The 23,215-nt window shown below is 39.6% G+C and overlaps 1 protein-coding gene across 2 annotated transcripts in view; it reads right to left on the reverse strand.

Moving 5' to 3' along the window:
- The window catches only part of ZFHX4 (zinc finger homeobox 4), a 181,278-nt gene that overhangs the window by 5,119 nt on the left and 152,944 nt on the right, over positions 1–23,215 (reverse strand). For both annotated transcript variants that reach the window (XM_027127880.1, XM_027127881.1), the window contains 5 exons: positions 19,457–19,573; positions 13,187–13,320; positions 12,766–12,966; positions 11,894–12,011; positions 5,973–11,360 (listed from right to left, as the gene is read on the reverse strand). In XM_027127880.1, the coding sequence (XP_026983681.1) occupies positions 5,973–11,360; positions 11,894–12,011; positions 12,766–12,966; positions 13,187–13,320; positions 19,457–19,573 (5,958 nt within the window). The remainder of the gene's footprint in view (positions 1–5,972; positions 11,361–11,893; positions 12,012–12,765; positions 12,967–13,186; positions 13,321–19,456; positions 19,574–23,215) is intronic.

The following is a 23,215-nucleotide window of genomic DNA, read 5'->3' on the forward strand; positions in this document are numbered from 1 at the left end:
TAGGCATTGTATAGTTGGGGGAAAAACTAAAAGACAGCTCAGGATAGAAAAGGGAATTGTAAAAGTCTGTGCTTTCCCTGAGTCTGTTTTTTAGAGGCAAATAGAGTTGATTGAAAGAGGAACAGACTGGAAACCTAATTGGGTGGTGGTTCGTTCCTGAACGAGGGAAGGCTTGCTACCAAAAAATCGGGGCAAGGACCATGATGGAGGCCTGATGGGTTGATGGGAGAATTAACTAGGAGAAGGTAAATGAAGATTCAGATATTAGCGCATAGCTGTGGAGACAACCATCTTTTAAATATTGGCTGAAGTCTTACTTCTATGCTAAATGCAACATCTGGGTGTGAAAAGAAACAAATGAAAAACAAGTGACACAAAAACATTTCTTTAGCTAGAAAAAGAACTTTCTTAATTGGTCTTTATCCAGCTGAGAAACCTGTCTTAGGCTTAGCACTCAAGATACTCTCAAGTGCTCAACATCACTCTCAACTTGACCCCAATCATTATCATATTACCGTCAATTAGCCTAGCTTATTACTGGCTGCTCTTCTTTTTAACCTTACCACATCCAAGTCTTCTCTGATCTGCTTTGAAATAATTTCTGTAGTTGTATTAGTAATAATCTCTAAGGAATATCCATCATGTTCGAGAATAGTCTCCCAATATCCTCAATAGTAAGTAGGGACAGATGCTAAAAATTCCATGTTTTTAAGAAAATTGAGTCCTAGAGCTGTGAAGTGACTTGATAGACAGAAATATACAACTCGATGGTAGATATGGAGGTGGGGCAACTAAAATTTTATAGCTGCCACTCAAATTCATCTTCCTGTCTAACTGAATCAATTTCAAATGTTAAACAGTTGGAATATTAAAAATGAAAAAAACAATCCTTGAAAATAATAACATTGTATTTCCAGGAGAAACTGATAACAAGTATCTACATTTTACAGAAGAAAGGATGACACATTCAAAATAAATTTAAAAGAAAATGGCTTAAGATTGGCAGGGGTATGGTAGGAATGAATCGGTAAATTCCTGGATCTTTAATCCAATTTAGAATGATAGGGCTTCCCTGGTGGCGCAGTGGTTGAGAGTCTGCCTGCCGATGCAGGGGACGCGGGTTCGTGCCCCGGTCCGGGAGGATCCCACATGCCGCGGAGCGGCTGGGCCCGTGAGCCATGGCCGCTGAGCCTGCGCGTCCGGAGCCTGTGCTCCGCAATGGGAGAGGCCACAGCGGTGAGCGGCCCGCGTACCGCAAGAAAATAAAAAATAAATAAAAAATTAGAATGATAGACTTCTCGGATTCCATGGGACTTAGACACAGCCCAAAACTGTGAAGCAATGGAGTTGCTTTTGGGGGCCCAAACCAACAACTCCCTTGCCTTTATTCCTACACTATGATGCCTGGTATCTTGATCTGCTTTCTACTTGCCTCTCTATAAAATTTTATTTGCAAGAAAAAAACCAGAGATATAAATACACTTATTTTTGAAAAGGATCAATATATACTAGATTCGATAACTTGAGGTTTCTTCTGCTATGATATTCTGATTTCATGATATTCTATGCTACTTTCCACTTAACAGAGGATAATGTATTAAGTCAGAAGAATTAATACCTAATTACAGAATTTCAGGCATGAGTGATTCCGGCAGAAGAAGTTTTACTAAGGACAGAAGGTCCTTCCTTGCATTGTCAGGATGACATTATGTTGGTAGCCAGCTTCTTCTGCCGACTCATAAAGCCTACCTTATTTCTGGGTCTAGTACATCTAGACTTCGTACTCAATAATTGCACCCCTTTCCACCTAAGCTCTTTCCCCCCTAAATCTAAAGAAATTGCTGGCTCACCTATCTCTCTGACGTGAGAATTTAAGGCAAGAGAAATTTTAAGGAACTAAGACAAAAAAATAGCAGTGGTAGTTAGAAAGGAGGTAGATCAGTAGCTGTTGACTCAGGCTTTCCCATCAGATGAGGTCTACAAATTCCTATCTAGAGGTCATATAATGAAGTAATGAAAATTTTTAGAAGACTGCTATAGGAATCCTAACTACTGTAGTTAAAGACTACCAGAGGTTTTTAAGAATGCAACATCTTGAGGAATAAGCTGACTTAAATAATCAGCTGTTAAGTAAAAGTTTCAGGAAAAAAGATACAGATTAAGGATAATGAATAATGTACATTGGCTCTACTAATAAAAGACATAAACTTGTAGAAGTTTGCAGTCAAAAGTTCAGTAGTCAACTGATATATGAAAACCACATATAGAAGAGAAAAACTGAACAGTAATCAGGACGCAAAATAAGTGGTGGTAACTACAAAGTTACATTCTTTCCTGTTCCCTAACTCCTGCTCCAATTCTCTGAAATTTCACAGAGAGATGAAAGTTTTTACCATCATTTTATTTGGTTTTGTTTTCCTGAAACAGCTGCCTATTCCCCAAAGTAATGCTTTTCAGAAGAAAATGCCTGTCTCACCATGAACGCAGAGGTAGTGTCTTTTCCCCAAGTTGCTTTGATCTAGGTGTCCCAGAGGAAAAATTTAGTATTGAGGTGGAAAATAAAACTAATTAATTACATGGGCCAAAGACAATTGTGCTAAAATTATTAAAGACCTACTCTTATCTAGATTTACCCCAAAAGTGCTAGTAAATTACACTGAAGTATGAGAAAAATGCAAAAGCCATGTTCTAAAGTTCCATTTAAGGGAATTGGGTTAGGCAGTATTTCCAAAGACTAATGGAACATATAAAAATCAGACACTGCTTAAAACAATAAAGTAAATACATTAAAAATAGAAAATCAAATTATTTTCCTAACCAAAAGAAGCTAACATCCTAAAGGATAAAATGTAAATTTAAAGGTTTCTTTTTCCAGGTGTACAGGCATGTGATTTTCTATTGTCACTTTCCCTTTTTGCATATGATCATGATAGAAAAAGACAATTGTGGAAAAATTTTTTAGTATAAAATAATTTATTTTATCAAACATGAATGATAGTAAGTAGTGATACTGAACACAGGGCTGAGTCATTGTTCAGAAAGCAGGCACACATGATGGATATTACTCTTCAAAGGGTTTTCTTTGTGATCTTGAAAGACTAAATAATTTGAAGATTTCTTGGAAGTATGGTAAGGAGGTTTTATGAGAATTAAAGCTGCTAAAACAGAACAGGAATTCCACCAAAAAAAGGAATAAAATGGGTATTTAAATCAGGAAATTTAGAGGTTGATAAATGCTAAAACCGAACATGTACACTGCAATTAAGTCAATTTTGGGGTGTAGCCTTCGGAATCACACTTATTACTTACTTTACAGCATATCTCATTCAATGGAGTCCCTTTTTAGTGATTTTCTTAGGAACAAAACTTTGAAATCTACCTTCAGAGGGATGGGGGTGTCTTTAAAATGAAGCCTTTTCCATAACTAAATCCCATTAAAATGGGACCAAGGTGAACACATCATATGGTCAAAGTTTATTCATATAGATAACAAACTGTTACAAGAGCCCAGGGCATGGGAGAGATACAGAAATATTTTACTTATGAAGCAATTTTCTTCTTTTATTTCACCTAGCTGGTCTGTCTATTTCTTCCATAGAGCAATGGAGATATTTGTTTGATGAAAAATAATACAGTAGAAAGATGCTGATAGAAAGATGGAGAGCCACAGCTCTACTCCATGAGATGATTAAAATATTCAGCTTTACCCACCACAGATCAATTAACCTAAAAGAGATGTGAGCTGGAAGTGTGGGAATTCAGGCTCTCAGATGGGATCCTGCTGATAACTCTGCTGTGCTAATGTTTAAACTCCTTCACAAAGAACTAATTCAAGAGAAATTGCAAATTCCAGTAGGTATGTTCCTGGACCTTTTCTCTTTATAACACTCTCCGGTCTGTTTTGGTCCATGGTTTAATGAAGCAGCAGATACGTGGTGCCCTCAGTACCTGATGCATTTAAAAATAGTGCTCTCTGAGGAGGGCCTGCCTCTAACATGTCCCACAATTCTGAGAGTTATAAAAAGGACCTATATCTCAGGGGGAGGATGTAAATTATATTTATGGTGTGTAGAATGAGGAGAAAGGTTAGGAAATATTTCATAAATATCTTCTCTCTCCTCCCTCCTGGCTTTCTCTTGTACAGGCCCTCAGGGTACCAGTTTCAGAGTGACAAACCAGAAGGGTAGTCAGGGAAGGACCTGTTGTCCAAGCAAAGGCCTTCTGATCCAGTGGAGAGAAAAACAAGATGTTCTGACCACCACTTAGTGGGGTGACTACCTAGGATCATCAGTCAAAGCTGACTTGTACATTAAAGGCACAGATACTTCAAGTGTTCTTAGCCAATTGCAAATATCAAATTTTATTCTATTTTACATAATTATAAAATTTATATATAAGTGTTCATGGAATTTTTCCACATTAGACATTATGTGGAAAAGCTCTATTTTATGTAACTGATCACAGGAGTCTTTCTACATAAGACATTTTTCTAGATGTCAATTAATAATTACAGTGATAGACAAAGTGAGACTAGAAGACTAATACCTTCATAGGCGGGCAGGGGAAGGTAGCTGGTGTGATAGTTAAAGGAAAGGACCTCGCAGAAATTTTCTTGGTAAAACTTTTTATATGTGCAGATTCATTCTGCTTCTCTCTAATGCCAACAAGTCATTCTGGACAGGGAACCAATCAGATGAGCTATCAGTAGCCAAAGGGTCATTTGATATCATTGTTTTCATGTCTCCCAAAATAAAAGTTAAAATGGGAATATCTTCCAGAGTCACATTAAAATGTAAATCGCCATAAGGGAAGGATGAAATTGTAAAGTTTGAAATTTATGTAAAAGTCCAATTTGGAAAATGAAAAAAAAGCTTTCCTTTTGCGTTTTTGGAAACTTTCTAGATAAATGTAATTAGTTCATTCTCGATGTCTCTTTGGAATGTCATAATTTCCTTGTAAAAAATTTAAAAAAATGTACTGTTAATTTGGAAAATAAAACTTACTTTAAAGAAGAAACTAGAAGCATTTTTTTTTCCATTTTGGATAATATACAACTTGTGTTATATGTGTAGCTACATGGATGTCTAGCACACTAGCTTCAATTTTTTTTCAGCCTAAGATAATTAGATACCTATACTTACTCACAGAACCTAAACTATACAAATTGCATTTCTCTTGATAAACACAGAATTGGATTCTTCATCGGGGATTGCCTCAAACAGTTTTACCATTTTGGTCTGTCTTTATTATAAATCTAGGCTAGGGGTGGTGGTGGAAAGGCATGGAGTAATATAAATGTATTTTTAAGGTTCTAAATTTACATAAATAACAAGTAACAAAATGAATGCTACTAAAAGCAAAATCATATAGCAATACTAAGTTACAAATGATCACAAAAGTCATATTTTTAGTAGTTAAACTTTACAAATATATGCTTTATTACCTCCTAGGTGTAATGCGGGGGAATTCCTGTGGCTAGAGGGCCCTTAGCTTTTGAACTTCCTGGCATTTAAGGGGGATAAGAAACCCCAAAAGTACAAAGCCAAAAGAAAAAAAATCAGTGTCTCTTGGAAATTACATAAATTAGGAAACCAATGGATATATTACTTAATGCTTCACTTTCTTAATATGTATACCAAATTTTGTGCCACGTGCCTGTGCTGAAATGCCATTTGAAATCAGTTTTGAAATGAGTATATTAAAGGAATGTTTCTAAAATATAAAGATATAATGATATAAATAATATATTTCTGAGACTCTGATCTACCTTGTCTTTGTTTTTCTGCATATGTGCAGGTTGGCTTATTTCTATAAGTTATTAACTATAGCCACTAAAATATATATTTCAAATAACATAATGGTTTCACTTACTGAAATTAAAAGAGATCCAACATACCCTGTTCTTGGTTGTATGTCATTGGCTGCCTAATATTAATTAATTAATTAGACAGACTCTCCTTGAAATGACTTACTGTTTGAATTTTGTGGAAATCCAGGCAAGGAGGATGGACCGTTCATTCCAGGGAGAAGGACTGGGGGGAGGCCGGGGAGTCCTGGATAGGCTGCTGGCAGACTGATGCCATGAAGGGAGCTGCTGTCCATCATGCCTGGCTGCTGTACCGCTAAGCCCAGCACATCTGAAGCTTTCTTTATACGGTCAAGTTCCTGCTGTGCCATCAGCTGTCGAACGGTCGTCGGAGCCAAGTAATCTTTCTCCCGATCAAGCTGACTTCCAACGGTCTCCCTCACTTTTGAAATGTGCTGTTTGGAGAAGATATGATCTCTGATGGACAAGCGGGCGGAGTACTTCACCCCACAGAGGGTACACTCTGGTTTGGTGCCTTCCGTGCCACTCTGATTGATCATGAAAGGCTTCCCTATGTTAATTTTAAATTTCTTTTCCTTTGCCCTTGCATTCTGGAACCACACCTGGACCACGCGTTTGGGCAGACCAATCTCATTCCCTAGCATTTCACATTCTTGCATGGTTGGAGTTCGGTAGTCACTGAAGCAAGCCTTGAGAACCTTGAGTTGAAGATTGCTCATCTGGGTTCTGAAACGCTTGTGACCTGGTCGATCGTTACTTTTGGATTTGAAAGGATTGCTGGATCCAAATGGATTTGGTGAACTCGGGTCAGCTATGCTGGACGTTTCACTGCGGTCAGCATTGTCATCGGGGTCATCCGTGATATAAAAGCTTTGGTCATGGTCACCGTCTTTATCGTTGAAAGATATTGAGGGACTCGTGAGAGAAAAGAGAAATTTTTCATCGCAGACCTCCGTGGTGGGTGTGGTTGCTGTTTTTGGCAAAGTGTCGAGAGTTTTCGGCTCTTTAGGAGATAGAGCTGGCTTCACATCTCCAGAACTTCCCGTGGTGCTTTCCATTTCCGCGTTTCCCTCATCTCCGGTGGTGGCGTCACTGATCGCCGTATTAATTGACGAAGTCTCATCAAAGTCAGTTTTATTTTGATCATACCCAGCCTCAGCAGGAGGGGCGTTTAAATTCTCTGCATCCTCAGGACATTCTGCTTTGAAAGAAGAAGGGCTTAAAAGATTCTTCGGCGACAGCTCTGCTGTTTTGCTAACAGGTGTTGACACTGTAGAAGCCAATTCATTCTCACTTGAGAGATCAATTTTAGTTAATGGCAGAGATGGATAATCAAAATAAATGTATTTCTGCGGGCTTTCTCCCCCATCTTCTGTTGATATTAAAGGGCTTGGTGGCAAGCTGTAACCTGCCTGCTTTCCTTCATTCCAGTGCCGGGAGCGAATGTGGCTTTCTAAGGCTGACTTCGCCTTAAACAGGGCTCGGCAAAAGGGACACCGTTTATGAGACTGGGCTGGACCCACTGCCCGGAACTGGCCCTTCCTTTCTCGCGCTCGTGTGTTCTGGAACCAGACTTGCACGACTCTTTTCTTGAGCCCCACTTCACGTGCAATATGATCAAGCATTTTCCGGGTAGGATTGGAATCCAATAAGTATTTTTCATAGAGAATTTCCAGTTGTTCAGGGGTGATGGTGGTTCTCAAGCGTTTATCACGGTGTTGGTCTTCACCGCTATTGCCGCCTTCCTTTTCACTGCAGTTATTGTCTTCTTTCTCATCCAGTTTCCTTTTAAGGGAAGCAGCAGCTGTGGCCTGGGCTGTGGGGTGGGAGGAAGTGGTCTGAGGGGGCATCTGTGTGAGAGAACCACTCAGCAGCTGTCCAGTCATCAGTGGATTGTTGGGGTCGAATATCATGTAGGGCATGTCCATGGGCCGTTCCAAGAACGGGGAGTGCAGGAATTGGTTCTGAGCAGCCAGGAAGTGCATGTGCTGATGTTCCTGCCAGAGTTCCAGAGTCGGGAAGGCAACTGTGCACTGATCACATTGGTACTGTAGTAACTGTGGAGGTAGACTGTTCTGGAGAGAAGTCATGGAAATCTGCAGCGGACTGGAAGAGACCGGGGTTTGAGAGGCCGAGGGAGGTCTTCCCATAAGCTGGGGTTGTTTTGGTGTCTGCGGCGGAGCGGCCGAGGCCGGCGGCGGGTCTGAGGAAGTGGATGCTGAGAGCAGCGCTGGTTTGGCGCCTTGAGAAGGGGGCAAGGGGTCACTCTGCTTTGGCTTTTCTGTGGGATATTCGGGTTTTGGAGACGTCTTCTCCGGTTCCGGTTTGGGTGACGGGATCAGCGGGGTGCTAGTCCCAGAGCCAGAACTTGCCGCCGGGGCAGGAGCGTTTTTGGGTGCCTCCGTTTGGCCAGACGCTGTGCAATGCTTATACACCACCTGATCCGTGGCGTCCATGGAGTCTTCGGTTTGGCTTTCATCTTGGGCATCATCATCTTCGTCCTTGTAACACTGCTTTTTCTGATGCGTAATCAAGTCAAAGATCCTGGGGAAAACCACATTGCACTTTTTACACTGGTACTGCATGTTGCTCGTTCGAATATACCGCTCATTAGTAAGTTCTCTTTTCTCATTGTCTTTAGCTTCTGCTTGATTCTCGTAACTCTTCCGTGCCTTCTGACGAGCATTCTGGAACCATACAACAATAACCCGGGTAGGCAGATTGAGAACGGTAGAAAGTTGTTCTATTTCGTCATCTTTTGGGTAAGCGTTTGTGTCAAAAAAGTCTTGAAGAACCCTAAGCTGGTAGTCCGTAAACCTGGTTCTCGACGACCTTTTACTGAAGGATGCATCAGATTTGTAGTGTTCTAAAGAGGAGGGCTGGGGGTCGATTCTGATATCTTCCAAAACTGTTATGGGAGGGTTACTGAAGTTGTAGGGCGAATCCTTATTCCTCTGCCGCTCCTTAAAAAGCGTATTTCGAAACCAGTGCTTGATAACCTTTTGAGAGAGGCCAGACTTCTCCGCCATTTCTTGGATCTGTTCTTCACTCGGAGAATTATTGATGTCAAAATAAGCCCTCAGGATTTTCAGTTGGTCGTCTGTGATTCTTGTCCGTGGGCGTTTGAACTGAGAATGCCTCAGGAAATTGGGATCTAATCCGAGCTGCTGCTGGCAGAGCTGAGTGAGATCGGCCGAGAGAGTGTCCATCTGGGGCAGCTGCAGGGCGAGCTGGGGAGGAAGCGCAGGATGCTGCACGGGCTGCATCATGATGGAAGGAAAGAGCGGAAGGTCCAGGGACACGGGCAGCTGGACCTGCGGGGGAGCAGATGGGGGAGGGGGAGGTGGGGGCGGTGGGGGGGGGGGGGGCGGGGGGGGCGGCGGGGGGGGGGGCGGTGGGGCTTGGAGCGGAGCGGAGACCCCGCCTGGCAGTTTCACAGGCCCCAGGGAAGGAGCCTGCGGAGGGGCTGGAGGCAGCGGTGGAGGTGGAGGCGGGGGCGGCGGTGTTTCTGGGGAAGATGGCGAAATGGGATAAAGCTTATCGTAGGCCTCCCTGTACTGACGAGCAAATTTTTCTAGCGCTCCATATGGAAAAAACTGGCCGTGTACGTGTTCTTGGTGGCTCTTCAGAATAAGGACGTTGGAGAACAACTTCCCACACGTTCCACATTCCAGCTTCTCGGTACTCTCCCCTTCCCCACTCTTGCCCTTCTTCTGTACCTTCTGCCTGTTCTCATTATACTGAATGACCAGCTCAAAACCGAAGTTTTCCAGTAACGCTTTGGCTGCATTTCCTCGGGCCCCTGAAGCGATTCGGGGCGGCGGGATGGACGGTTCCAAGGATTTTTGCTTCTTTCCATCTTTGCCTTCTTTGAGCCCTTCGCCTTCACTAATGAGCTCTTGCTTTGGCTTGTCTTGCTTTTCAGCAACCTCTTCCGCCTCCTTGTAAGAGGGTATGTCCTTCATGATGGGGCAGTCGGCACTGGCAGCGGCGGTTTGCTCTTGTTTCAATAATTTGCTGGCCTGCTGCTGCTGCGGCGGCGGCGGTGGCGGCGGCTTTTGAGACTGAAGCTGGGGCTGTATGGCTTGGTACTGCTGTGCTTGTTGCTGAAGTATCTGGAGTTGAGTTTGGCCAACGTGATGTTGGGTTTGAATCTGCTGCTTCAAGTCTTCAAGCAAGGACCCGGCCATTCCAGTCATGCCATGCATCCCGAAGGCAGCAGAGCCCGGCAAGCCCAAATCTGGCCCCAAGCTGAACTCCGTCCCGGGGATGTAGAATGGAAAGAGAAACTGAGGCTGCTGAAACTGCAGCAGCGCTTCCGGAGTCATAGGAAAATGAGGCAGAAAGGCGGGGTTGAGAAACTGAGGCTGAAAGAACGCAGCTTGCTGTTGCAACTCGTGCTGCAGCTGCAGCTGAAGCTGTGCTGGTGACTGCGGCGGGTGATGCGTAGGTTGAGCAGAGATTAATTCCGGAGTTTGCTTTTTATTTAATTCTTTGGCATCTAAGTGGGCATCTTTGCTGCTTACTGCTGCTAAACTCATGGAATCTAGCATCCCTTGGCTGGGACTATTAACGTTGGCTCCGACGCCGTGCCCACCGGCCACGTGACTGCTGGGCTCCAGCTTTGCAGCCCTTGCCTTTGTCTGGTGGAGCACGGATCTCATGTGGATTTCCAAGGTCGAACTTTGGCTGTATGCAACGTTGCAGATGCTGCACTTGTAGGGTTTGTTATCTGTGCTGCTGTTGGTTTCTTGAGGAACGGGGCTGGAAGCTTCTTGCAAAACCTTTTTCAACTTATGCAGGTGAGACACTGAATTATAATGGACCAAGAGAATGTTCTTTTGGGTGAACGACTCTTTACACACTGTACATTTATACGGGCGAGATGGATCGAGGAATTTTTCCATCGTGAAATTTGGCCCTTTTCTAAAAGGTAAGGTCCGCTTTGGTTCAGAGCCCATGTCATCCGGAATAGAGCTACTGTCACTTCCTGCTGGACTTGCCTTCCCCTCATGGTCTGCCTCGTACTCCCTCTCCATTTCCTGCTCTAGGGCCTGGTCATCCTGGGCCATAGTTTCACTCTCTGCCCACAGTTCACCATTCACGGGCAAGGAGGCATACAGCTGTTGAAGTTCAGCTTCACTCAGTTCGGGGTGGCCTGCTTCCAAGTGTTTTTTTAAAGCCTGGAATGTACGGAAACTACGCTGGCACAGGTTACACATCGTAGCGGCCCGAATCGCATGATACTGGGAATGTATCTGAAGCTTCTGCATAGTCTTAAAAGCCAAGCTACAATGGTTACAGCGATACTTGTAAACATGGCGGTCCGAAACAGAGAGTGGTTGCCGTTTTTGGGGTTCGCTTAATTGATCCTGCAGTGTGTCGGAGATTTTCATATCCTTACTGCTGTTTTTATTCCATTCCGGCACTTCTGTGGGTTCTTTAGTTGGTTTCTGCCCCTCACTCTTTATTTCCACACCAGCCTTTGAATCGTCAAGACCTGCCATGCTTTTGTCATCCATTGGACTTTCACCTGTGTCAATAAAGCATAAACATCGCTTAAAGGAAGGAAGTCTACAGTTCAAACGCCAATGAATATTGTTAAGTAGGAGCTTCTAAAGGTTTCTGCTTAATTGAGTTGCTGAAGAAATATTTATTTGAGCAACTACTATATGGCAAGCACTGTACTGGGCCCTGGGGTATAAAGGTGAATCAGAAATCACCCCTGACCTCAAGGAATTTCAGCATAGGGAAGAAGATAAGTCAAGGGTAATTATAGTATGCTACCAGCAGCGTGATAGCAAGGGCCATAACCGGCATGTTCAGTAATTAGAACACACAAAATATTCCTGGTCATTGATACTTAGGTCCCCCAAGGGCAGTTTACAGATAACTAGATATTAAATATGCCTTAGAAACTAGGGCTTTTGGAAATGCCATACTTTTTTTCCCCTGTGATTTAAAAAAAAAAAAAAAAATTCTTTGATAGTAATAATGCTGGACCAGCATCACAGATGCAATGCCCTGAGTGTGTCTTGTGCAGATCTTGGTCCGATGCTGGCATACCTGAATATTTCCCGGCCCCCTCGGCTGGGATGGCTGCAGGTGTGTCCCGCTCTGACTTCTCAGAGGTGGCTGCTGGCAGTAGCAAGCTGTTGGGCATCATCACATCAGGGACAGGCACCTGTGAAAGCCAAACGGGTTCATGGCAAAGGTACCCCAGAAATCACAGACTCCATCACATCTGTCCTTGGTTAGTAGCATATCCCAGTTACATCTTTCCAACCAAAGCAGGGACATTCTGTGACTCTTACAGGCCAATGCTCTCCCTTCAAATTTCGGATCAATGCCATTGTGATGCAGTGTTCTTCTTTTCTTTTTTTAAAAAATATGGTTTATAACTAATAAGGATCTACTGTATAGCACAGGGAACTCTACTCAATACTCTGTAATGGCCTATATGGGAAAAGAATCTAAAAGAGAGTGGATATGTATATCCATAAGTGTATATGTATAACTGAGTCACTTTGCTGTACACCTGAAACTAACACAACATTGTAAATCAACTATACTCCAACAAAAATTGAAAACATTTAAGAAATATGGTTTGAAAGTTTTTGTAACCAAGAAATGATAGCCAAGAAAATATGAAACTCAAGGTACCCACATGAATCATCTGATTAACATTACAGGCATGAGAAGAAGTCAGCAAAATCTGTGTTATTGAATAAGCTATGCCTTGTATCATATTTAGGGTTTATTCCAAAGCACAAGAGACAACAAATGGGCCTTTACTTGTGATTCCTACCACACAATCAGTAAGAGCTTGATGCTCTTACACAGAAGAAATAAATTTCTATCAAACAATAATTACAGATTTTGTGTTGATACCTTTACAGAGATTATGTCACATATGCATCAACATTTGGTATCCTTACTGTCATAAGCAGCTTCTCCACACAATCCGGAGACACACTGTGCAAATGCGTCAGATGCAGCTGGAGGTGCATTTTGTTGCTGAGGACGTCCTGGCAGAGGGGACAGCAGATGACCGGCTGCACTGAGTGCTGTGACAGAACGTGCATCTGGATACGACTTTGGTCCCTACTATTGTAGTTACAATAAGGACACTGATAGAACTGGAAAATATTGAATAAACATGGTCACTATTAGTTAATGGATTTTGATGACTTCAGAGCATTAGAAGTCACACCATGAGTTAATTACCTTGCCAATCAGTGTCTACATACATTTCAACAGCATGGAATGGTTTGGAGGCTCTAAAATTATCAAGGGCAATAATAATAATAGTAATAAAAACATATTTACACAGTACAGGGAAAAAGAAAACACATTTACCTGCTCGTGACAGAATTTATTGTCCTCTGTAGGTTTTGATCTTTTTGTTGCCACATCCTCTTCTTTTGCCAGCAGGAGTGGCTGGGTTCCCCCTGCCACACTGACTTTTAGCTCCTTTTCTGGTGTGATTATTCCTGATTCCCAAAAAAGAATAGGACACTTCAATTTTAAAAGACTAACAATGTCGATATCAGAAAAATTATGTTTTCCAAATCTCTCTGGCTCTAAATCCACTGAATTACCAAAGAACCAGAAAAGCACTTTTATACGATGCTAATCTCAAAAGACAAAAATCACACTTCTTTTTGTCCCCTAACCAAGTGGACTTTATATATTTTAAAATGTGCTCCTGTCTCATATTTTGATAACCGTAGGTGACCTTGAAAGATTCATCAATAACACGTGCTCTCTGGTGTCTCAGTACGGCTTTATCACATTAAAGCAAATCTACTCCCATTCGCAAATGCTAACTTGGAAAATAATTATTTTTGCTAATGTTTAATTACCTATCTCTTCTCTAAAATTCCGGGACACTGAAAACATTTCAAAATTCTCAGAAGAGCTGACTAGTTATAATTCACAAATGAAATCAGTGTTTTTATGTGGTGAATGTAGGATTTTAAAATTATACATTACATATCCACTGCTGTTTTTTGTGATTTATTCTTTGTGTTAGATGTTTCAGCAGTTGGCTGTGCACATAACATTGTAGTCCAAATCAAGAAGACAATTGTTTTATGAGGTTAATCTGAATATTCGGTGTTAAAAGACGGTTTAAAATTTTGCCTAGATGAGCGACATAATGTATAGAAGCCTCACACACATCAAAGGCGAGAGTGTGATTCTAATTTCCCAATCTAACAGAAAATTCTTTCCAGCATCAATTTTCCCGATAATCTCCTCTGCGAGGCTGGATATTACAGTGACATTGGGTAGGCATGTCACATACATCTCACGACAAACACAAAACCTCATTTACCAGCCATTCCAATCTCATCATAGCGCGGCATCATCTGACCTTTTTTCTGCTGTTTATTATGAGTATTTCTAATTTTAACTTTCAATTTTCACCATCTTCCAGTCAATTTGCAACTAAATTATTTCCAGGGTGAGGACACTATCACTGGACAACTGGGTGCAAATACATCTTGAAATGCAATGAAGCTAAGCCATTGATTGCTATCAGACCCCGCGTAAATATAGAGTCTAGGCGTAATCTGATTGTATGCTGTGCATGAAGATTTATCTTGATTTTTTTTCAATCCACATACGGTTCATATAAATGAACAAATTATACCTTATTGCAAAATAACCCAGTTTTAATTTAAAAATAAGGTCAAGGATGTTATGGAAACAAAGTAAAAATGAACCAAAAAATACATTCTTTTCCTCTCCTGGATGGAGATGCATGTTTTGTACCATATAAATAATTTTAGGAATCCCAAACTCTGAAAGAAATTTAAAAGTAAATCTGACTCTGAGGAGACCAAAATTAAACTAGAATTTAAATGACATAATGACAATAATTTATTCCCTTGGGGTTTGCGGTAGGTACAGAATTAGTGTTACATTTCCAAACCCATTGCACTGGTACATTTGTCCTATATATACAGATACCTTAGAGAAATTTAGATTCTTTCTAGATATTTGAAAAAACAATTTATCGAATTTGGATGAACTTAAATCTGAGATAGACTAAAGAATTTTATTACATTTATTAAACAATATCCAAGTATTTGATATCCAAAGATATGTCAAAAACAAGAATGTTTATTTCATAATTAATTCTGGTATCAAAAAGATGTCTTTCATCTAAAGCAAAATTCTCAAAGCAGAATATATTTTGTGCTATCATTTTTAAAGTGTTAAAAATAAACACTTAAAACAATATGATATATAAAGTTTGCAAATAAAATTTACTGATTCAGGTGTCAGATCAAGTTGTAGAAAATGATTGTCATTTAAGTCAGCAAATGTCTATCAGCTGCTTTTTTCCTGTGAGACTGGAAGATTTTTCTTCAAAAGTTTCCCAATAGTGAGTAAGAATATGCTTCCTTAAGAAAATAATACTATGTCATATTCCCCTATCATTCTTTTGTGTACATGAGAGAATCAGACATGACCAAATAATAAATTGGTCCAGTTCCCTATGGTATCAAAGACTGTCACACACAAGGTAAATGAGAATTTCCACAACTCTTGTTGCTTGCAGGCCTTAGGAACATCAAAAACAGAATAAACCTTCCAGAAACTTCTGAATCTATTCAATGTATAAGTGTGGCCTTATTTTTATAAGCATATATCTTCTAATAGTAGTACTATAAAGGTCAAAAGAACATTGATTTCAAGGTTTGAAACATTTTACTAAGACTTTACACTGGTATACATATTTGATATAATTAATCCATATTATTTTTATGTACATTAATATCATCAAGAATATAATTGCTTTTGAATTTAGGGACATTCATGCTGCATGAAGAGTTAAATTTTAGGGTCACTATTTCATAGCCATCGAAATAACTGTTGGATATAGTATTCCACCCAATATATGGGTCAGCTTCGAGATTTTTTTGTTAATTAACTTAGTTAATTAAACCATGATCTTAATGTAAGCTAGGAACTTCCTAAAGACTATCTTATTTTAAACTGAGAAGAAGTTATAAATAAAGTCTAGACCCCCTAACTCAAGCTAGGCACCCCAGAAATGTGTGTCACTGATAAGAAGCAGCAGCAACAGCAGAGAATGCTAAGATGCAATAGCATATGACAAAAACAGACTCTTGAAGATAAAACAGGTCACCAGGATTACTTGCAAAAATGAGGGACATTATATTTTATGCATGCATGCCTCTTCTACTCAAAGGGGTACCATCTCAGGTATTATGGCCTCCCTGGTAAATTATAGGAAATCAACTCTGGGGTCTTTCTCTGAATTGTTTTATCTTAGAAATATCTTATATTAAGTAAAGGCCAATTAATTTTAGGAAGGTTTTAAGTTGTCTGATTATTCATAGTTTATGGTTACAACTTTACTTGAAATAAACACTGTTTGTTACCTTAGACAAAATTTTGAAATGAGATCATAATTCATTTTGTGTTATTAAGGCCATCACACTATCCTCAAAAAAAAAATGTAATTTTAATGCATTTTTAACTAAAACATGAAGCCTAATTACAAATAAGGACTGCCAAATAAATGAGCCCATGATTATCTGTCAGTTATGGGATTATTTAACTTGCATGAGATTACTAATATAAAAATGACATAATTCATTTCAATTCAGATGCTGCCTACTTAATAAATTTTCAATCCCTAAAATACAGAAGGTTGTAAAATGGTTTATATTCATAACAAGTGAGGAAAATCCAATAACACATGTGTACTCAAAGCAAATCTTGAAAAAAATAACAAAATGCTGAGTTATTATTTATGAATCAATGTATTTGGTAAAGTTTGAATACTATAAAACTTGGATATAACAGAAGATGGTATTCAACTCCAAATAAGCCTAAATTATAATTACCGGTACAGTATTTTTTCTAATGAGACTAGAATGAAAGGATAATTTTAATTACAATAATGAAGGTTAATTTCCATCTTTCCTCATGTTTACTCCCTCATTAAAAAGTGGTCCCCTTAGCCGTGGCAGAGACATATTACATTTTCAATGCAAATATATTAATCTGGATAAACTCTATATTAATTCTTGTAGTGCACAGAGCTATAATTTGGATTATAATTAATCTAAAGTGGCACTAGATTTAAATGACAATATAAATGAGGCATTAGGAGGCTTTTCTATTATGAATGAATATTCAACAAATATAACTTGCATATTGCCAAGTCTCATTTTGAAAGCTCTAGTCCTAGAGATTAATGTCAGCAACACAGTACAACAGCTTATACAAACATCATCTTCCTAACATGTGTTAATTCCTTCCTGTCTAAAAAATTCTGTGTTAAAGTGGGGTCACACTGTTTTCCCATCTAACACATTAAGATAGTTATTAACTTATAAATTTGCCAGTACTTTTGACATTTATAACTGACATCAGGAAGAAAACCAATATATACATAAGTGCTCATTCAGTCATTAGAAATACTTACAAGGAAAAAAATCCACGTAATAATTTTTTCACCTAATCAGATTCAATGTAGAAAGCAGAAAACTTTGTTAAAAGTTCATGTTAGTTGTCAATAATAACTGTCTTGGTGTCTGAGAGGTTTCAAGGCTAAATATTAGCATCTCAGTAATTGCTCTGAGTTGGTACGAAAGCCCATTTTTATCCCTACAGATGTAGTTGGGGAGGCGTTTCTGCAGGGATAAAAATGTGTTTTAGAAAACTATCATTATCCAATGGTCTGTACCCTCTCACATGCCGAGTCCTGTCTAGATGGTACAATTAGATGCCCAAGAAAAGACAATAACTCATCAGGCCGTTAAGGAGTGATTGAGCCCATTATTTATGTAGAGCAGTAAACCGGGCTGGTGGAGATAGAGCCCTTGCATCTGTGGTATGTTCCAAGTAAGACTCTTGCCTCATTGGTGAGACTGGAGCCATTTTCAAGAGATTCCCACAATGCATCCTTTACAAGGTATTAGTTACTTAAAGCCAAGCACAATGTCACATTCCTATGTATTACGTGAACACTCAACGAACACCAATGTCCTGTGTGTTTTACACATTCTTCTGAAGAATGGGGTTGGGTGGGTGTATGGTCTGCAATCTCTTTTGGCACCACTGTGAGAAAATCACCACTGAAGGTAGCAGAATCCTGCCCTCCCTGAAGCAGTCCATCAGCTAGCCTTGATGAGGTCCATCCTAGACCTAAACTGACTTCCTTGCTATTGCCAGTTCTTTTCAAATGAAGCTTAGATGGCACTACCCTTGACCTTAACTGATCACAAGGTACTTCAAATTCCTTGGCAGTGGCCTCAGGAACTGTATTAATATACAGCTAGGGCATCTTTTTTTTTTTTTTTTTTTACATTGCTTTAGGCTCAAAACCAACCTTAGATCTTCTTTGTTTAAATCAAATTAGAATCATATGTTAGCCACTATATCCTAGACCCAAATTTAAATGGCACTCTTCTCACTGGACTCCAGAGACAAATTCAGCATTGAACGGTGTGGGGTGGGTATCAGGGAGGCCCTTCAAATAATTCTTGAAGGGAATGGAAAACTTAGATATGCAAAGACTGAATCACAAATATGGGATAATTCAGGTTTAAATAAACTTGCAAGTGAAAATGATATTTTCTGCCCAACCCAATGTCTTCACAGAGAAAACAAGCTTCTTTAGATGCGGCTGTCATTGGAATTCAAGGAAAAGATAGATGACTACCTGAAACTAATAGGCTTGAACCCGTTTCAGCACTACTTCTGCTTCAATGAGTCCAACATAATAAAACTAGGTATAGCGTGCAGCAAAAGTAGCCAATGTAATATTCATTGGGACCATAGATTTCCATCTCATACATACAAAGCATGGATGAAGTCATATATTTGCCAAATCAAACACAGAAAAAGCCTTAGGTATCCACACCAGATGCTGGCCTAGGGTTTGTTTGTGCACAAGTAAATGTCATGACACGAAGGTTTGTTTTCAAAGACAGTAGCTTTCATTACTGGGATTTGTCTATTCTAGAAGATCAAAATTACCCAGCACCTAATCCCTTCTCAATGATATTTCCTCTTCTTAGGCTGAATCATCTGTAAACTTTTTCACTGGATTTTGTTTGAAATGCCTCAAATAGATGCCCTTAAAAAGGGCAAATTCCTGAGTGTAAGTTGTAAAAAAGCAAGGAAAAATAACATTTATTTTTAAGGTTATGTGGTTTGGGGAGGGGGGGAACACATGTGATTGAATGAAAAAGTTCAAGTGATATCTAATCCTGTGCTTATGAAAAATTAATATGCCATCAGAGGAATCACAAGTATAGCTAAGATTAATGAAAGGCGCTTAAAAAATTACAAGCACACAAACTGATTTGATTAAAAAATAATCTCGCTGGTCGTCCTGCAATATTCTTCAACTTATCCACATCTATTCTGTCAGATGGTTATGATTAAAAATAGGTCAATGGGAGGCTACTGATAGAAATCACATGCAAAATGCACATGCAATGAATAGTAGTGGGAATGTTCAGACAGTTTAAAATGAATAAAAGCTTTTAATAAGCTTTGGGGGGGGGGCAGTGAAGGAAGAGCAGATTGCAGGGAATGGAGGTGGGGGAAGGAAGGTGAAAGATTCTAGCATCTTACCAGAGTCTTTATTAGAGTTTTTGCTTTCATTATTGTCTCTTTCACTTGTGTCTTTCTCATCATCCTCAGCCCCGGCTGTAGGTTTAATAGCTCCTTCTGTCTCCTCACTTTGTTCTTCTGTTAAGAAAGACAGACCAGTCAGTTGGATGGAAAACCCTAGAAAAACACACATGAAAATAAACTATGTGACCATTTAAGAACTTTGTTATTTATGAATCATTTGCAGACATTCATTCTCAAAAAAGAGCATGAATTTATTAAAAGTCACTATTAGAACCTGCTGGCTATACCAATGCAGGTTTTGTTTTGTTATTTTTTAATCTCAAGCAATTTCTTTTATATCCACTGAGAAAATGTGCCTGTACTAAATTAAAAAGAAATCTTTTCAAAGAAGTACAGTTTAAGATAGAAAAGATTGAAAAATGGATGTGAGGCAATTTTGTAATTTCAATAGTAGAACCTTCTAAGCTACATGAACCCACTGCTGCATGGACTTGGATAAATGAACCAAATTCTCAGAAAAATTTCTTAGTTCAATAATGTGATAATGATGGGTTAAATGTAAGACAGGTGTTACTCCTGCCTTTCAGCCCTTAGACCCCAGAGGAATTCTTTGGAATTTGTCAGAGTAAGATCTCAAAACTTCAGTTACACTGGGATTTTATTTTATTTTTTCTATAGGGGGAGCTATACAGGGCGTAGGACAGAAGAAGGTATACTTCTATGACAACCACATCACCCCACACCTCATTCACGGGTTTCACACCAGCTAGATTACATGGAAATCCTCATAGTAACTCAACCCTATTTAATTATTCTGTAAATCTTAGCTATGCCGCTGCTGGTGGATTAATCTGTTTATGCAGTTAGCCTCTATGCTGGGTCTGTGTAGCACTAATCCGTGAAAGGCCCACTGTTCTCTTTCATCCTGCGATCATTTGTCTCTCACTGTGCTGATGTCGCATTTTAATGAATTTTTAGCAATCTGAGTAATGCCAGATAACCAGACTCACAACTCCCCACAGCATGGCATGCTGTTCTCATTGCAGCACAAAAAATAAAAATCATATTTCCCTGTTCAGGTAGGAATTACATAAATTAGGAGAAGAAGGTAAAATGGGATTAGAAGCACCAGGCTACTCAATTTCATAAAATCTTTAATGACCATATAAATTAACCCTGGAAAGGCAAAAGGTCATCGACACCCATTTGCATACACTCTTCTATTTGCTTTTGATAAGCAGAGCTTTTATGCAGAGAACATGATACAATTAACCCTTCAAGAACCGTACAAAACGCAGCTCCGGACATTTTAAGTGTCAAGCATTAACTGAAAATTACACACTGCATAAAATTTTCATTGCAAATGCTATAGTGATTGAAAGGGGAAATCATGGCCCTCTCCACACCCCATGTTTTTTTAATAACGTTCTGACAGCAGAATGAAATATCCACTGTCATATGTAGCAGCTGAGCACCAAAAAAAAAAAAGAAAAAATCGCTATTTAGTGCCTCACTTGCCAGCCATGCTCTACAACTATGAGAGCAGAAAACAACAGAGGGGGGCCAGTTCTGGGCTCAATGGGGGAAACTCCAAAAAAAAAACTAAGGGGAAAAACAAGGACGCTTAATACATTTGAAACCAGAGTTTGTTTCGACTGTTAAGTCCTCAAAGGCACCATACAAATCTCTTGATTCCATATTTGCACTTTGCCACTGCACAAAAGCAGAGGGGAGGTCCTTGGGGAGGGGTGGGTCATCGGAGGGTTTGGGGGCAGCTTCCCTTTCAATACATGTGGAAATTGTACTTGAAGAAGAAAGAATCAACCCTCCTCCTGGCTGTAGCCTGCTTTCACCTGTCGGTGATAATCACTGATCAAACCCAGGCTCCCTCCTCCCAGCAGGGGCCCAGGCTGGGTGGGGACAGCGGCCTGGCTCAGTTTGGGAGGCTGGGAGGCTGAGATCATGACTAGATTAGGCTGTGTCCCCGCCAAGTCCACACACGTGACGTGACATCCAGAGTCAGGCCCGCGACCTACGGACGGCCCGTGGCAGAAGGGATGCGAGAGTTCTTGGAGTAGATTTACTGGACCTCTCCCCCAGGGCTGGAAAATGAAGCATCAGAGTGCTACTGAATGTCCTTATCTGGAGGGGACAGAAAATTGTAAGGGCTATCGCCAACTCATGTTCATAAAACATTATGCGTCAGGAGAAGAAAACGAAGATTATGAAGGTACGAAAAGAAAAACTACAGTATCATCTGCGTCTCATCAGACAGTTTTTGCAGGATCCTCTTCTTCATGTTTCTGGTATGTGTCTTAAGTGTGAGAGAAATTCCCAGACAAGTTCTTCTATACATCACTGTGGTGTCTGACCTCAGCCTGACCCTGGCAACAGTTTGAGAAATCTGAATGTGAACAAAGACTCTGTGTCAGCAGCAGGGAGAGATTGTGGGATAGACTCTCCCCATCAACTTAATCGCAAACAGCAGTTCTGAGGCCATAACTTTGCACGGCTCCTCCAAGCCACAGCTCATAACCTCCAGAGGTGGATTTGCTGGCACTGCCTCTGCTTCTGTGACTGCCCACACTTTTCTTGTTCTTCCTTTGAAGTAGGCAGTCAATTAGCTCTAATGCTCCAGCAATTCAGACCTGTTTTGTGGTTTTGAAGGCGAAAGCTGTTTATTACAGGTAGGCTCTTTGGAGCCATAGAACTTGGCGAATTTTTAATCACGTAAAAAAGAATCAAAGGGTAACTTATGTACACCATAAAGTTTCCTACAAGTCAGAAGTAAAAAGTCACTTTCATTCTTAAAGAGAGTTTTTGAAATAAATTTGACATTCATTTTATAAATAGGCTTCAGAGTCAAGAGTATTCACATGGAGAAACCACTTTTTCTAGAAAACCTTGTAGGTTGGATTTGGGGTCAAGGGCAAGAGTTGGCTACATTCTATTGAATAATTTTCAAGTACCACATTTCATCAACTGTAAAATGCCATAAAATGTAAGATGCTTATGAAAAAAGGAAGACAATTTTATGAAAGAAGGAAAACAGCATATGACATTAAATGTATTAAAGGGATGTCTTAGAACTGAGGGAAATTACATAAAATTCCAAAGTAAGGATACTAAATTACATAAAATTCCCAAATAAAGATGCTAAAGCAGTTTTCATTTTCATCAATAAATTTCTTCAACATGTTACATGTTAATAATAATAATTATTAACATGTTAATAATAATGAAAGTATTATAGCATTTCATAATATTGTTGTATTCACACTGTATATATTTCAATTATCCTTTTGCTTCATGGAAAATAAAAACTATACTATTCACATGTTAAACTTTATGATATGAATGTAGTTATGCTTAAATGCACATTAGGGTACAGTAGAACTTCCCAATTTTCAGATAAATGATAAAACATTTTTATTTTAAAACGTTTCAAAATAATAGGAAGAAGACAAAATAATACTATAGTCATATATACTATAAAAGTACAGTACAGTTAACTTCCCCTAGCATTTTTATCATACTAAAATGATGATCTTATAAGTTATACATACACATAAACTATGTTTAAAAGAAAAGTTTTTGAATGAGTAGCTTATTTTCCTTTGAATAATAAAAAATGATTGGAAAATCACTATCAATTTATTCTACAAAATTATATAATTTCGAAGCAAATCGGCTTCAGTGACATGCCTCTGATCTGAACACCAGTTTTGCTTGGTTCCCATTGCTTTATTATACTTG

Source organism: Aethalodelphis obliquidens, unplaced genomic scaffold, assembly GCF_003676395.1.
Source record: "Aethalodelphis obliquidens isolate GAN/ISIS:26980383/991018 unplaced genomic scaffold, ASM367639v1 scaffold33, whole genome shotgun sequence".
Lineage (NCBI taxonomy): Eukaryota > Metazoa > Chordata > Mammalia > Artiodactyla > Delphinidae > Aethalodelphis > Aethalodelphis obliquidens.